General features: G+C 56.3%; 1 protein-coding gene across 2 annotated transcripts; it reads left to right on the forward strand.

Moving 5' to 3' along the window:
• Positions 1-4,541: 4,541 nt before the first annotated feature.
• Positions 4,542-15,774, forward strand: CDR2L (cerebellar degeneration related protein 2 like). 2 transcript variants are annotated; one of them, XM_036837140.1, is made up of 5 exons: positions 4,542-5,058; positions 11,092-11,204; positions 11,513-11,661; positions 12,248-12,412; positions 13,375-15,774. In XM_036837140.1, exons 1-5 carry the CDS (start codon positions 4,980-4,982, stop codon positions 14,264-14,266), a joined length of 1,398 nt encoding a protein of 465 aa, XP_036693035.1. In that variant the 5' UTR covers positions 4,542-4,979; the 3' UTR covers positions 14,267-15,774. The 2 variants fall into 2 exon arrangements, with proteins under 2 accessions (XP_036693035.1, XP_036693036.1); XM_036837141.1 differs by lacking the exon at positions 4,542-5,058 and adding an exon at positions 5,557-5,681.
• Positions 15,775-16,661: the final 887 nt, after the last annotated feature.

Consider the following 16,661-nt stretch of genomic DNA (forward strand, 5'->3'; position numbering starts at 1 on the left):
TAGAGCATCGATTTGTTCCTTCATCAGGTACCTGCTCTGTGCCAGCTGGAGTCCCTGCCCTCAAGGAGCTTTTAGTCTGCTGGGAGCCAGATGGATCCCATACAGGGGACCGAGTGCTGTGTTGCAGTGGGAGCCCAGGCAGCCAGCAGTGAGCAAATGTGCCTGGAGCTTCTCCACAGTTCTCTTAGGCCTGTATCTCAGGCCTTGACTGCAGGCCTGACCTGCCCCCGTGACCCCCCACCAGGAAGGTAAAGTCCCTGGACAGTCTTCCCAGCACCCCCGTCAGGAGCCCCGCCAGAAGAGGGGTAGTGATGGGCAAGGAGTGGATCCTCCAGGTAAAAAATGTTACAATAATACTGATCCTAAGAGCAAACACTGAATAGTGTTCATATGGTCCAGTCACTGTTCTAAGCCCTTGGCCTGTGTTAACTCAGACCAAGAGTTTCTAGCCCCTCCCAACAACCCCATGAGGAGGTATCAAAGGAGGAGAAGTAAGAATGACCCCACAGGAGGGACACCCTCAGCATAAGCATCCTAAAGGTCACTGCTGATGACAGGCCTGGAGGGTTTAAACTGCAGGGATTTGGGGTAGACACACAGAAGCACTTCCTGACCACAAGGACTTGTGAGACTCTAACATAATTCCCCTTTCAGAACAGACAGTTGTCTGGGACACACTCCGATGGTGTAAGGGGGAAGGGGGATTGGACATCAGATGACCTCACTCATTGAAATGTACTGAGTGCCTTTCCCCGCCAGGCGCTGACCTCAGAATGGTGGAGGGGACAGATGGGGCGAGATCATTCAGTGCAATGTAAGCCCAGCGCTAAAATCACGGGTCTGGGGACAGGGAGGGTAGCGCGGCCTGCAGGGGTGGGAGCACCCAATATGCGCAGCGTGTGGTGTCAGTGGATAGCCCGACGGCGCAGAGGCGCGGGCTGGGCACCCTGCCCCTCCCCCAGGGTGACTCCTGCGACTGGGAGCGCCGGGACCCTCTAACGTCAGTGCTGCCTGCGCACGCGCCGTCATTTCCGGTGGGCTGGGCTGGGCTGGGGGCGGAGGGGGCAGCGCTCACGCTCTTTGGGGAGGGCGGTTACATCTTCAAGTCCCGGATCCTAGCTCTCCCGGGGTTCCGTATCTGTGCTCTGGTCCCAAATCCAGCATCTGGGCTTGCATTTCTAGGGAGCTCGTGTGAGAGCTCGGGGAGCGCTCCTGGTCGCCCGAGTGTGAAACTGACCCCAGGGGAATCATAGTGCCCAAGGCTGAGGGGACATCGAATCCACCGAGGCTCTGACCATCAGCATCGAGCCTTGAGGCCCCTGACAAGGAACACCACGAGAGAGGTCTGCCTGACACGCAGATGAGGTACCAGGCTCTGGGGGTTACCAAGGTCGGGTGGTTTATACTTCCCACCCCTGGGTTTGACTCTGCCCTGCTTAGAGGAAAGGCCAGAAATGGATCCCAGGGCTTGTTGGCTGGTAGCTCAGGGAAGCTGAGGAATTTCCTTCTTCAAAGGTAGATCTGATTTTCCTCCTCATGGCATAGTTTAGAAAATACCAAGTCTGCCCTGAAGGCACCTGGAGTGGTCCCACTGGGCACCACCGATGAACCAACCCAGGGGGTTCAAATGAACCAACCGAGGCAAAGGGCCCAGCACAAGCCTGGCAGGCAGCAGGCACCACACCCCTCAGCCACCCCAGCCTCTACCCTCTGTCCCCTGCAGAGGGGACAGGGAGGCTCCACCAACCTGGCAGAGTTGGTTGCCCAGCTTCAGCTCACTCCCACCCCACACCAGCCCCATGAGATCCAGGGACTCCAGCCTGAATCACTCCACCCTGTGCTCAGGCAGCAGTAAGAATTCAGCCTTTGTGACATTTATTTATCCTTGCCAGGCAATGCTTCTGTGGTTGGGGCAGGTAGAGGGTGTCCACAGGAAGGGAGGGTATTTGGGTCATGCTGAGGGTGTGGTCAGCGTGGTAAAGGCCAAAAGCTGAGAGATGACCCAGGAGCTGGATGTTTTCAAACATGGGGGTCTTCTAAGTCATCGCTGAAACCAACCTTAGCTGCAGGGGTTGGCGGTGACTTTTCGGGTTGAGGGGTTGCCTTTCATTGCTAGCATCCTCACTGCACAGGACGTGGCCCTCAGCCCTTTGCCCCTGTTCTCCTCTGGGGACTCCTTAAACTCCCTGGCTCCTGTGGGTACATTTCCACACAGCTGCAGAATGAAGAAATGAACACATGGGAAGGGATTTGGTGGTTTTGGAATGTGGCCAGATCCCTGTGGAACAGCCACCCAACCTGCTTGTCCCTTAGATTCATTTTGTCCCCATCTCAATAAATGGCATCACTGTCACCCAGTTACTGAAGCCAGATGTCTAAGGCATCACTCTGATTCTTCAGTCAATTCATCTGCACATCTTAGTTCTACAACTCAAATATTTCTCATCTCGCTCCATTTCCACTACCACCAGCCTTGCCCATCCCACCGTTACCTCCCTTCTAGATGATTGCAAAAGCCTCCAAACTGGTCTTCTTGCTTCCACTCTTGCTCCGCTCCAATCCATGCTCCAAACTTGCTAGTGATATTTCACAACTGAAAACGAAAAGCCTTTTATTGGTCCTCTCTGTCTATTTGGGAACAAAAAAAAATCCCAACTCCTTCCCATGGCCCTAACTCCAATTCATCTGTCTTCTATCCTCTCCACTCCAGCTATGCTGGGCTTCCATCAGTTTCTAATATATGTTGAGCTCTTAGGGCCTTTGATCTTGCTGCCTCCTCTGCCTGGAACACTCTCCCCCCAGAGCTTGGCATGGCTGGCACCATCTTATCCTTTAGGTATCAGCTTAGATGTCACCTTCTAAGGGAAGTCTTTCCTGAACCTTCCCCCAGACTCTCTCACAGAAGCCTGTTAATTTCCTTCACAGCACATTGCAGGTTGTAATCATTTATTTATCCCCACTAGAATGTAAGCTACACAAGAGCAGAAACTGCCTGTGTCTTAGCCATAGGCTGTTTTTTTCCTTCTTCTTGAGTAAACTATTCTATTAAAGTATAACATTCAGAGAAGTGCACGTAAGTATACAGGTCAATGATTTTCACAAATGAACACACCTGTGTGTAACCAACACCCAGATCAGGAAATAAAACACTCCTGGCCCCTCAGAGTTCCCCCATGTCTCCCCAAGGCCAAATACTATCCTGATTAGATTTGTTTTGCCAATTTTGAACTTTATGTAAATGGAATCCTGACCCCCAAAGATAACCACAACCTAATCCCCAGAATCTTTGAATATGTTACTTCGCATGGCAAAAAGAATTTTGCAGATGTGGTTCAATTAAGTATCTTGAGATGGGGAAATTATGCTGGATTATCCAGATGGGCCCAATGTAATCACAGGGTCTTTAAAAGTGGAAGAAGGAGCAGGACAAGTCAGAGTGATCCAGTGTGAGAAGGATCACCTGCTGTTGATGGCGTTCAAGATGGAAAAAGGGAGTCATGAGCCATGCAACGTGGGCAGCCTCTCTAGAAGTTGGAAGAGGCAAGGAAAGAGACCCTGCCCTGGAGCCTCCAGAAGGGAACAAATCCTTGCAGACAACTGGATTTCAGTCTTCGAGAGCTATGCCAATCTTCTAACTTACAGAACTGTAAGATAATAAGTTTGTGTTGTTTCAAGCCACTAAATTTGGGGTAATTTGTTACAGAAACAACCGTGGCTCCTTCTCAAGAAGTTCAACAACTTGTCACATGTTTATTGGGTCATTTAGGTCATTTGTGAAGTGCTTGGTCAAGTCTTTTACCCACTTTTCTACTGGGCTGTTTTTCTTTTTCTTGTGGATTCGCAGGTGTTCTTTCTATATTCTGGATACAAGTCCTTTGTTTGATGTATTTGCCACATATATTCAGAGTCGGTTATACTCAGGGTGCTTCAACAGTACCAGCACATGGTGGGGCCTAATAAAAGTGAGTTACATGTATGCTTGAGTCTGAAAACTCCTTTAAGGAAAGAATGCTCGGATAAGTGACACTGTATATAGTTTAATGGATATAGTTGGGTATAGGATATGAATCCCAGGGAGAGGGAAACAGGACCTTAAAGGGAAAGGCCCAGAATGCAGGTAACAGTCAAAGTTCACCACTCCTAGCGTGAGGTTTCAGGCCACAGGCATTTAAACACAATTTCTTAAAGGTAATTTCTGATTAATTTTCATTCATTCAAAGAGTCTCCATGGAAGGTAGCAGTAGGTCAGCCTGCTCTAGGCACTGAAGAGCCAGCTGTGAACAAGAGCGACAAGATCCTTGCTTTCAGGAGATCTTCGGAGAGAGAGAGACAACAGTAGGTAAACAAGATAAAATGATTTTAGGCATTGAGATGTAAACTGGAGTCGGCTGTGAAGGGAAGGTGGGGTTGATTCAGCAACAGCGGAACCTCGACGCTGCGGAGATACCGCCCTCGGCCCCGCCTCCAGTTTTGCATACGTCTCCTGATTGGCCGTCGGCGGCTGGCCCCACCCCGCGGAGCGGGCGGCTCGGGAAGAGCGGGGCGGACCCCGCCAAGATGCAGCGGCGGCTCCGGGTGTCGCCGGGCGGGCCGGGGGTAGCGCGGGTAGGAGTCGGGCAGGGGGCGCCCGCCGCGCCACCCGCTCGCTCCTAGAGCCCCAGACCTGCCGGCCGGGCCTGGGCCCTCCTTGACGCCGTCGCGCCCGCCGTCCCCGCCCCTCCACCTTTTGTGCAGCTACCGCCCGGTGCCCCGGGCTCCGCAGGACCCCAGCCGGGCCAGACCGCGGCAGCGAGCCAGCCCCGTGCGGGCGCCAGGCCGGCGGCCGATGGCGAGGGGGCGCGGCGCGGGCGGGGGCACTGCAGCCCGAGTCCGCGACGCGGGAGGCTCGGCCCGCCTCCGCCGCATTGTCCCGGGCCCCGCGCCCCGGCCCTGAGCCGCGCCGCCGCAGCGCCCAATTGCAGCCCGCCGCCTGCGGGGCCATGCGGAGGGCCGCCAGGATGGAGGACTTCACCGCAGAGGAAGAGGAGCCCTGGTACGACCAGCAGGACCTGGAGCAGGGTGAGCAAAGGGGGCGGCAAAGAGGGGTGCGCGCCGCGACCTCTGTCCGCTTCTCCATTGTTGGGCGGTATCACCCCGGGGAGGGCTGGGCTGCACCCGGCGTGCCGGACTGAGAGAGGAGATGCGTCTGGAGAATGGGGACGTGGAGGGAGAGGGCGCTGCCCGGGAAGACCCGAACCAGACCCGTGGAGACCTGCAAAACTGGGGGGAGCGGTCTTCCTCTTTCCCCGAACAACAGGGGCATACTTCACCCAGTTCGCCCACCCCATCTTAGAGGCAGGAACTGCCCCGGCGCCCCGGGCATTGTTGGGGGAGTCTGAGAGTACTGGCTGGAAGTCTTTGGAGGTCAGGAGGTGGCTCCTTGGTTATGTTTTGCTGAGAGGGGTTTTGGGGGGCCGAGGGGGGAGGAAGTTATCCCCATTCCAAATCCAGCACACTTCCCTGCCAGGATTCCTGAGCTCCTAGAAAGTTTCCCCAACTCCGTTCCCCTCTACCCAGGGAGGTGATGGGGGTGCCGGCACCTTGCCGATGGAGAAGCGGAGGCTACTAGGAGTCCAATCTGCCTTCCAGAGGGAGAAGTCCCCTGGTCCTTCCCCTGCTGGCCTTCTCCCAAATGTCTCAAGGTTTGGAGGGGATCAGATTTGGGAGTTCCGAGCAATGCCCCAGATTAGAGCCTGAGTAAACAGGGAGTCACTTTCCCCTCTCTCCCATCTGAGGGCAGAGAGGGCGACTGGAAGGGGGTTGATGAGGTGGCCGAGGTGACGTCACTCCAAGTAGGGGGCGGGTCTGTTAGGACAGGAAGGAGGAGGAGGCCTAAGAGGGTCAGGGCCAGGGCCTGCTGGAGTGAGATCAAATCCAACCTCTCCTCCCAAGAAAAGTGCGTCATTCTTGGATGGTCAGAATTGGAGGGGCTAGGAAACATGTTCTAGAAGTGACCACAGTCACCCAGCAAGCCTGGTGGGTGTGGACACAGTCTGGTTCAGTGTGCGCAGACACCCTCTGCTCTGGGTCTCCATCCATGGGGCCCAGACGCCTGCCTTTGCCCTCATGTGAGGCATCTAGCCAGATCCTGGAGCCTTTGTTTTCCGGCCCTGACCCACATCCCCACGTGGCCACATTTGCTGGTAGATGAGGCGCTGCCCTTGTGTTCAGGACCGTGGGTTAGTCAGAGCCTCTGGGGGACCAATGTAGGACGGGGGGGTGCTGGGCTGGACCGCGCCTCTGTGTCCTGGAGGCTACCCTCAGCCTCCCTGCCTGGAGTGAAATGCCCAGTCCTGGCTGCAACACCCCCCTTCCCCATCCTGGGCAACTACCCCCAAAACCTCACATTACACAAACACGTATCAGGCTCCACTTAAGTGTCGGACACTATCCTGGGAGCTGGGAGTAGTCCCAGCCCTGGCCTCCTGGGTGCACCTGAGTAGGTGGAGTTGGGCTTGTAACTGAGTGGGGATGATAGGATGCAGTGAGAGGGCTTCATGGAAGAGGCGGGCCTAGAAGGAAAGATTGGAAGCTGAGTGCCTGGAAGATGGCCTCCTTGGAGGCAGATGCTGATGTTGTTGCTGTCTCATTTCATTCCCGCACCCCTAAAGAAGTCTCTGGCACTGTGCCCGGCCCAGATGTGGGAGGAAGGAGCTAGGGAGTAGGGGTGGGAGATGTGCTGCATCCGGAGAGGGAGAGAGATGTCGAGATTCCAGCTGGGCCGGGCAGCCATGCTCTGGGTCCGGGGTCGGGAATGGGCCCCACAGGCCCCTGCTTTTCTGGCCTTACTGGTCTGCAGCAGTCAGCCTTGCCTCATAGCCTGAGTAGCAGCCAGAGCCCGGGAACGAGGAGGGAAACCAGAAATGAGACAGTCTCAGAAGAAACTGGAGCTTTCCACCAGAAGCCAAACGTCTGCTTGCCGTGGGCCAGGTGCTGTGCTGAGCCTGGGACGTGATCTCCACCCTCGCAGTCTCCACAGTCCGGCAGAGGAGGCAGAAATGGGATCAGACTAGCACCTGTGACGGAGCGACAGGGGTTCTGCAGCAGTGAGCCCCTGAGGACAGTGAGAACAGACGTGAGGGCCTTCTGCTGTAAGACGCATAAAGGTTTATACACCCCTCGGAGCTGGAGGGTGAAGAGGGCCCTCCCGCTCCGCCCCGGCAGAGGAAGGCAGGCCGGCAGTCTTAAGTGGAGGGGGTGCTTGTACCGAGGCACAGAGCCATGCGAAAAGACCACGCATGACTGCAAAGTAGGAATTATCTGGAGTGCTGGGGTGGGGGTCGGAGGAAGTCCCAGGCACAGATGCTGCAGCACCCCACAGGGACCGGCACGGAGGGCTGGATGGTGGGGTGAGCGCGGGCCAAAGGCCAGACACGTGGGGGATCGCGTGCCTGTTCCTTCCCCCCCTTCCGCACACCCGCTCCCCAAATTCTCTCCCGCCCAGCTGCCCCCAAGTTGCCTCTGAGTGTCCCAGGACATGGTTTTTCTCAGCTAGCCCCAACTCCGCTGAGGACGGGCCCCAACTTTACTTTCAGATGCTTGGCCATCAAGCTCCTGTTTGACTTTGATGCTGTTCCGCCCCAGTGGAGGCAGGCATCTGGGACAAACAGGGCCCTCCTTTCTCACTGTGTTCCCTCTGCCCACTGCCACGAGCACCTGTAAAAATAGAAAAAACCATTAATTATTAAGCGCTGGCACTCTCTCTCTGCCTGCCTCCCTCCCCCACCTTGGACGAGGTGTGGCCGGCCCTGTGGGTACCTCTTTCCAGGCTGAGAGATGGCTGCTGAGTCACAGAATTGAGGTCCTGGGCTCCTGACCTTGAGTCTCAGCCTCAGGGGAGAGCTCTGACATGGCGAGGGGAGGGAGGTGACCGGACCCCAATTCTGCGGACCCAGGGTTCCTGACACTGGTGCCCCAGAGGTTGTGAACAGGACCCCTGTAGCCCTGCCAGGTGGTAGCTGGCCTCCTTCTGCCCCCTTTATCTTTGTCTTTTCTTCCCTATGTCTGTCCTCTGTCCTTTTCCTACCTCTCTTCTCTGGAGTCTAGGGGGTCCCACCGTGACCCTAACCAGGAGGGGCAGTAGGATTTCAGGATTTCTTTTCAAAGACATCCCCTTGGCTCCCAGCCATTCTCTCTAGGGCTCTGGGGCATTGCCCCTGGGCAACACCTCTGCTGGCATTCAGAGGGCAAAACTGCTGCAGCCTACTGCAGGAGACCCCAGAAAATGCTGGGGTCCACGCAGGGGAGATGCCAGTTCAGACTCAGTACCTTCCTTGGCCTGGTCCAGTGTAACCATTAATGTGGCTGTGACAGGCTGTTTATGCAGATTCCAGATTCTACTTCTGGCTTAGCCAGCTCCCCCGTTCTCCCACTCCTAGGACTCCCTCCCCCTCTGGCCCAGGGGGAGCTGCACCCTCCCCGAAGCCGTGCCCAGCCCTCATTTAGCTGGTGTCCTTTCCCCAGCACTTGGCTCCACTCAGTGCCCTGCCCTGCAGCTTCTAGACTTCTCTCATGATCCCTCCTGGCAGCTCGGACCAGCTTAGCTTGCATTGTGATCCCGTTTCCCTGAGACAGTCTCTGAGATTCTCCCCAAGCCACTTCTACTGTGTTCCCTTCCTCCGCATCTCGGAATCGCTAAGTGGCCCGGGTCACATTCGCTGCCTTCAATATCCCCGGTTTACAGTATGACTTGCAGCTGCCCCAGCCCACCCCACTGGCAGTAGGAATACACACACAGCTCAGATGCTCACCTGGAAGGAAGAACATAAAGTGCAGTTGTTCTTGGCCTTTCCTCACTCTGCCTCTGACCTTGGACTCAAGGTTAAGTTTCAGGGGCTTCGTGCAGGCCACCCACAGAGCCTGTCCTCCCACGCCAGTGCAGGAGGCGGCATCCCTAGCAGTGGCCTCGTCACAGACGACCTGACAGTTCCCAAGGGGAAAAAAAAAGTTAATGAGTGTGACCCTCTGTTCTTTTTCATGTAAACGTGAATTACTTGATAGCGTTTGTGGATGAGCCAAATGTCCGCCATCCTATTACAGAGAGCAGGAAGCTGGCGTGCCTCCCTCGTCACGAACTAGGGGTGGTCTTGCTGAATTTCCACCAAGCACACAACATAAATTGATCTGACCTCCTCTTTGAGACCACAGTCTGATCCTAGGCTTCCCTTAGACATATATTTATATATTTAAATACAAATAATACTATATTTACAAACATATTAACTTTTGTTTCTTTTCTAAATTTTTATTGGCGTATAGTTGATTTACAATGTTGTGTTAGTTTCTGCTCTACAACAAAGTGACTCAGTTATACATGTACGTATATCTACTCTTTTTTAGATTCTTTTCCCGTATAGGTCATTACAGAGTATTGCGTAGAGTTCCCTGTGCTATACAGTAGGTCCTTATTAGTTATCTATTTTATATATTACCCTTTGCTTCTAAAAGGAGTTAGGCCTATATATGGGGAAATATCCACCCCAAATGTCTAGGTACCCTCGCCCAGCTTCAGACCCACTGAGAGAATTTTTAGGGATTCCAGCACCTACCATTCCCTTCTAACCCCTCCCCCTTCCCACCATACAGCCCCCTAAAGACAGGCCAGATTCTCTCCCGACCTCTCTGATAGGTGTTCATTTACCTTTGGCTGGGATTGGGGAGAGGAGGTTCCGGTCCCACGGGGTACAAGAATCGGGGCTACTGGGGGAAGAGGTTGGTTTTGCTGCCCAGGGAAAGGAGAAGGTTTTGGAGAGGGGCGTGTGTCACTAGGACCAAATGGTACCCACCTGGGGTGAGGAGATGTGAATTCTGCTTCCAATGTGGCTATAACCCAGGTAATGAAACCTTGGGTAGGTTATTCTTCTTTCCTCTCCAACCTGTCATCCATAGAACAAGGAGGTTGGGCCAGAGCTTTTTTTTTTTTTTTTTTAATATTTATTTTTATTGCACCATTTTTTACTTTCCTGTTTTCTCTTTTTTTTTAAAAATTAATTAATTAATTTATTTATTGGCTGCGTTGGGTCTTCGTTCCTGCGCACAAGCTTTCTCCAGCTGCGAGCCGGGGCTGCTCTTTGTTGCGGTGCGCAGGCTTCTCATTGCGGTGGCTTCTCTTGCTGCTGAACACAGGCTCTAGGTGCACAGGCTTCAGTAGTTGTGGCACGTGGTCTCAGTAGTTGTGGCGCGTGGGCTTAGTTGCTCCGGGGCATGTGGGATCTTCCCAGACAAGGGATCGAACACGTGTCCCCTGCATTGGCAGGCGGATTAACCACTGTGCCACCCGGGAAGTCCTGGGCCAAAGAACCTTGAAGCCTTGTCCAGTTCTAACACCCAGCAAGCCCTTCTGCCCCTCCCCCTCTCAGTGAGCTCCAGCCGCCCTTCCAAACCCAGCTCCAAGGCTGCTTATTGCCTGAGATTCCCTCTGTCCCCTGCGTGAACTCTCCCTTACCTATCATCCCAGGGCACTTTGCCCCTATGTCTGCTGATGCTCTTATCACATTCCACTCACTCTTTCTTTCAAAAAAGATTTCTTATTCACCTGCTCTGTGCCAGGTATTGTTCTAGGTCCTAGGAACATCAGTGACTGAAACAGGCAAAATCCCTGCCCTGTAAGCTTACGATTTAGTCAAGGGAGATGAACAAGATAAGTGTACAAATTGTTTGGTAAATTAGGTGGTGATATGAGGTCAGGAGAAAAATGAAGCAGGGAGGGAGTGGGGGATGGGGGAGGGTGCAATTTTGAGGTCAGTGAGGTCAATGTCTGAGGAAGGCCTCCTGGAGAAGGTGACGTTAAAGGCAGAGAGGGGTGAACCCTGGGAGTGTCTGGGGAGAGGACATTCCAGGCAGAAGTGACAGCCAATGCACAGGCTTAGCTTGTGACTTACATCCCCTTCCAGGCCTGGAGTCTCCCCAGGGGCGGCCCCTGGGTCCTGGTTCTCTCAGGGTCCCCAGAGGCCCAGCCCAGAATGAATGCTCAGAACAGGAATAGCGGGGGGTCCTCCAACTTCATTCTCAGCTGCTCATATTCCTCCCACCCTCTGCCCCCTCCCCCCCAAGACTTGCACTTAGCTGCGGAGCTGGGGAAGACGCTGCTGGAGAGGAACAAGGAGCTGGAGGAGTCTCTGCAGCAGATGTATTCCACCAACGAGGAGCAAGTGCAGGAGATTGAGGTGAGGGGCCACACGGGCCCTGCACAGGCTCCGCCACCCGTCAAGGACCCCTTGGCCCGTGTGTACCTTTGTGTAGCTTAGGAAAAGGTGCCCTCTTAGCAGACCCAGCCTTGGCCCAACAGCCTTGTGCAGTTCACAACCTGCACAACTGTCCCAGGCTGCCCTGTTGCACCACCATCTTGACCCCTCCCTCTGCTGCAGACGAATACCCCAAAGCAAACCTGTTCCTAGAAGTGGGAGGAGGGCCCAGGCGGAGACATTTTCCCCAACACAGTTCTGAAAGGTTACTCACCCACCCCCACCCCCAGTACCTGACCAAACAGCTGGACACGCTGCGGCACGTGAATGAGCAGCACGCCAAAGTGTACGAACAGCTGGACCTGGCGGCCCGAGACCTGGAGCTGACCAACCAGAAGCTGGTGCTGGAGAGTAAGGCTGCCCAGCAGAAGATCCATGGGTGAGGGCCGGGTGGAGGGCTGGGAGCCGGGGGCTGGGGATGGCCAAGGAGGGGCCCAGGGCTGGGTGTACATGGGGTGCGTATTGACCAGTGGGTGTGACTCAGACTCCTTCCTTTAGAAGCCCAGGTCTGGGAACCTGGGATGGTAGTGAGTTTGCCCTTGTCCATTTGGGCTGGCTTAACATTCAGGACACAAACCTTCTTGAAGCACCAGCTACACACCAGGCTCTGTTTTAGGCACTGGGGAATACAGTGATGGGGATGCAAAGCCACTGTCCTGCCCTCTGGGAGGGAAGGCAGACACGTAAATATTTTATTGCAGTGCAGGGTGATGAGTGATTAGATGGGTGTACAAGGAACTGAGGAGACACGGAGGAGAAATTGTCAGCTCGGCCTGGGAGGTGGGGGAAAAGAGTGGGTCCTTGGGCATACAAGGAGTTCCCTGTCTGACCTCAGCACCAGGCAGCATGGCTCAAGGTCACCTGTTTGTCCCCAACCCCCAAGTCCCCCTAGGGCTGCAGTGAGGAGGGCTGGCCCCGTCCCCTTAAAGTCCCTCCCATGCGTGTGTCCCCCACCCCATCCCCAGGCTGACGGAGACCATCGAGCGCCTGCAGACCCAGGTTGAGGAGCTGCAGGCCCAGGTGGAGCAGCTGCGGGACCTGGAGCACCTGCGAGTGCGGCGGGAGAAGCGGGAGCGCCGGCGCACCATCCACACCTTCCCCTGCCTCAAGGAGCTGTGCGCCAGCCCCCGGTAGGTGAGGGTGCCCCTCGAGGGCAGCAGCCCGGACCCTGGACCGTGTCTCCGAATGCCCGGGGCTGCCAACCATGGCAGGGAAGGGCGGGTAGGCGCCAGGCAGCAGGTGGGAACGAGAGCTGCCGCGTTGTCCAGGCTGTCGGAGAGGCTGCTCCCGTTGCTGACGACAGCAGCTGGCGCTTGTGAGCACTGGCCGTGTGCCCACCACTCTGCTAAGTGATTTGATTCTCACGGCAATATCGCAAGGTGTGGTTTCTCGTCCCCGCTACTCAGAGGAGGAAATTGCGACTCCGAGATCATGTGTCTTATCCAAGGTCACCTGTTTGTTTAGTAAGCCAGAATTCTCACCCAGGAGGGGTTAACAACTATACCTTTCAGTTCTCATTAAGTCTTTTGAATAGGATGACTTCCTAATGTAAGAATACTGTACACACGGTGTATTTAGTGGGTGTTTCAATAAAGGTCCTGGTAGGAGACAGATAGCCTCCGCCCAGAGTAACTGCGGAGTGCTTAATAAAGAGGTGTGGGCAAGGTGTGGGGAAACCAGGGGGACACTGCAGCCCCCTGGGGTTGCAATAGCAAGGAGCTGTTAACCATCCTGAGGCCTGAAGGGACCAGGAGAAGGGAGGTTACTGGAACCTAGAAGGCAGGGAGAGCGCTGTCTGGCCTGCAGTGACCAGGGAAGGAGCCCAGGGGGAGACGTTCCCCATGACCTCCCTCTGCCCCCATCCCCCTGGCCCTCCTGCCCGTGCCTCCCATTGGCTGAACCCAAGAGAGAGCCAGGAAGCCTGGCGGACGCTAAGGGGAACCTCCCAGGGCAGAGAGCAGGGGGAGAAAGGCCGAGAGCGACTCTACGGGGGCAGACTATCCAACCCCGTGGGGGAGAGAGATGCGGCTGGGCTCCCGGGGCCTTGGCCGTGCCCACCGCCCTCTGCCCACCTGGCCCTGCTCCCTCCCAGGTGCGAGGATGCCTTCCGCCTGCACAGTTCCTCCCTGGAGCTGGGCCCGCGGCCCCTGGAGCAGGAGAACGAGCGGCTGCAGACCTTGGTGGGCGTGCTGCGCTCCCAGGTGAGCCAGGAGCGGCAGCGCAGAGAGCGGGCGGAGCGCGAGTTCGCGGCGGTGCTGCGGGAGTACGCGGAGCTGGAGCGGCAGCTGTGCGAGATGGAGGGCTGCCGCCTCCGCGTGCAGGAGCTGGAGGCCGAGCTGCTGGAGCTGCAGCAGATGAAGCAGGCGAAGACCTACCTGCTGGGCCGGGAGGACCACCTGGCCGAGGCCCTGCTGGCGCCCCTCACCCAGGCGCCTGAAGCCGACGACCCCCAGCCGGGCAGCGGGGACGACTCGGGCACCCAGGACGGGCTCTCCTCTCCGGCCGCGTCCCCGGGCCACACCGTGCGCAAGAGCTGCAGCGACACGGCGCTCAACGCCATCGTGGCCAAAGACCCGGCCAGCCGGCACGTGGGCCACCTCACGCTGCACGCCAACAGCGTGCGCAAGCGGGGCATGTCCATCCTGCGCGAGGTGGATGAACAGTACCACGCGCTGCTGGAGAAGTACGAGGAGCTGCTGAGCAAGTGCCGGCAGCACGGGGCGGGGGTGCGGCACGCGGGCGTGCAGACCTCGCGGCCCGTCTCCCGGGACAGCTCGTGGAGGGACCTGCGGGGCAGCGAGGAGGGCCAGGGAGAGGCCAAGGCGGGCGAGAAGAGCCTGAGCCAGCACGTGGAGGCCGTGGACAAGCGGCTGGAGCAGAGCCAGCCCGAGTACAAGGCGCTCTTCAAGGAGATCTTCTCCAGGATCCAGAAGACCAAGGCCGACATCAGCGCCACCAAAGTCAAGACGCACAGCAGCAAGTGAAGGTTCCCCGGCCAGTTGCCTCCCCCAGGATCAGGCCGTGCGGTCCCTCTTACCTGGGCTGTGCAGCCTCTGGTGAGAGAGGGAGCCCTTTAGCAGCAATACACCCCAGAGGGAGGCTGCTCTCTGACCCAGGGAGCACGCGGGGGACACCCGTTCCCTGCTGACGGGGGAGGCTGTCAACACCTCTTGCCTCCCAGGACCCTCCACCACCCCGCGCCAGCCCAAAGGCGCAGCCAAAAGTCTGCAAGCCAAATGTCCCCACTCCCCGCTCTCCCAGCCCCCACTCCCTGACCCTGGGCCTTGCTCTCAGATTTGTGGCCAGGCTTCTGAAAGCCATTCTGGGCCAGTTGGCTTTTTTTCCCAAAGTTCTCTTTTTATTTATGTTTTTTTTGAGAGATTTTTTTTTGCAAGGCAGGGTCTCCCTGACCCCTCACCACAACTGGAAACACTTGAAGGGGGACCCCAGAGCCAGATGTTGCAGGTTCCAGGGGTCTCCTGGACCACCCACTGCTTCTCCAGCTGTGACACGCTGTCATTCCCTTAGCACCAGCTGTCCCACCTCGAGGGTCCTGACGAGGTCAGAGACGGCCCCTGCCATGCAGAGCAGAAAGCCTGAGCCAGGCCTGAGCGGCCCCGACTCCAGCCCTGGTGAGGGCGGGCTTCTCCCTGGACATCCTCAGCCCACTGCAGATCTGTAGCCAATCAGCTCAGAGCCAGCCTCCCCGGGTTCCAGCCCCGGAAATGCCTTCTGGGTATCAAGCCTTCCAGGGGTCTGGGCAGTGGGAGCCCCCTATCTCTGCATGCCTCCTCTGACTCACCGAGCTTGGCCTCTGCCTGTTCCCATCTCAGGGACCATGATGTGTCTCATTCACTCCCATGCTCCCCCCAGGCCCACCCCACTGCAGGTCATGCCTGCCACCCCCAGAATGTCCTGGATGTGTGCCACCAGCCCATGGTCCCAGCATCCTCCCCTGCCCCCCTTTACTGGGGCCCGCCCAAGAGTCTCACCCCACACTGGGCAGTAATGAAATGGGACCAGATGGGGAACATGTCTCCTCCTTCCCATACAATGCCTGGTTTTGAGGACCCAGCTGGGTCAGGGGTTTAATCTTTTGTTAAGGCTTCAGAAGGTCCAGCTTCAGCTAAGAGCTTCAGCTAAGAGATGCCCAGGTCCCCAGCTTGCCCTGAGAAGTTCTTCAGGGCTCCCAGTTCCTTCTTCCTGAGACCCTAGAAATCAGAGGAGCCATACAACGCAGTGGAAGTCGGTAGCCCCGGCCTCTGTGCTGGGAGCCCAGTGGGGAACCTTCATGCCTTATTTGTTTCTAAGGGGTAAAGGGGTTTTCTTAACAAGCCTGCCCAACCTCCCTGAAGGCGCCACCCTGCTTTCCGGGCGGCACTGTGATGAGAGCTGTCAGCTGGTCCTTCCATTCACACATCTTGGAACCTTTCGTCCGTTGGAGCTGGGCAGCTCCCAGCCATCCGTGTGTCTCCGGCATCTAGGGTGGAGGGGGTGGGGTGGGATGGGACGGGTGGGGGAAGGGCTTCTGCCTGTTTGCTCCCCGGTTCTGTAGCTGCTGACCAGCGTCACCTTTGAAGTATACATGAGAGAAATATATTTACAAATGCTTTATTCTCTTCTTTAATAAAAAACGCACCAGTAATCTAAAACCAGAAATGGAGCCATGGTCCTGTCTCTGTGCATCTCATACACCTGCCTCCCATCACACAGCTATCTATGGGGGGGAGGGGCACAGCCTGAGCTTCACCACCCCCGTGATTGGCAGCCGAACAGCTCTAAATAGCAGGCTCTTGGAAGTTTCCATATTTGTTGAGTACCAGCTAGGCCAGTCACGTTGCCTTGCAGGGTACCCCGTGGGGTGGACCCTCCTTGCTGTACTGATTTTGAAATCCCTCCTCCCAACGCACACCTGCTTTGTGGTTCACCAGCTTTGTTGCTCTGCGGCATGTGGGATCTGCCGGGACCAGGGCTCGAACCCGTGTCCCCTGCATTGGCAGGTGGATTCTTAACCACTGCGCCAACAGGGAAGCCTTCCTTTGCCTTTTAAATCACCCTTGCCCTCAGCAACCTCATGAGGCAGTGGTAAAATCTCTGTTTTACTGATGGGGATCCTGAGGCTTAGAGGTTAAGTTAGTAATTCAAAATCACATAGAAATAGTCGAAGCCAGACCTGATCAATCCCACTGTGTGATACTGCATGTTCCCTACCTCCACGTAATGTTGAGTTTTAAGAGACAGTCTGACCTAGGGCACTCCAGAAAAGAAGAAAGGAAAATCCTGTGGACCCCCTCTACATGGGGGTGGTACCCCAACTCACAGCTATAGAGAACGCCTGGTGTCTGCAAGCTCCTCAGCTACCAGAAATGGCTTGATGAT

The sequence above is a fragment of the Balaenoptera musculus genome, chromosome 20, assembly GCF_009873245.2.
Source record: "Balaenoptera musculus isolate JJ_BM4_2016_0621 chromosome 20, mBalMus1.pri.v3, whole genome shotgun sequence".
In the NCBI taxonomy this organism is placed as follows: domain Eukaryota; kingdom Metazoa; phylum Chordata; class Mammalia; order Artiodactyla; family Balaenopteridae; genus Balaenoptera; species Balaenoptera musculus.

What these genes read in the sequence shown, in the direction of transcription:
- CDR2L (XM_036837140.1), top strand. Translation starts at nt 4,980, where the DNA reads ATGCGGAGGGCCGCCAGGATGGAGGACTTCACCGCAGAGGAAGAGGAG. An exon ending in CCAGCAGGACCTGGAGCAGG is followed by an intron (nt 5,059 to 11,091) that starts GTGAGCAAAGGG and finishes CTCCCCCCCAAG; the next exon opens with ACTTGCACTTAGCTGCGGAG. An exon ending in GAGCTGTGCGCCAGCCCCCG is followed by an intron (nt 12,413 to 13,374) that starts GTAGGTGAGGGT and finishes GCTCCCTCCCAG; the next exon opens with GTGCGAGGATGCCTTCCGCC.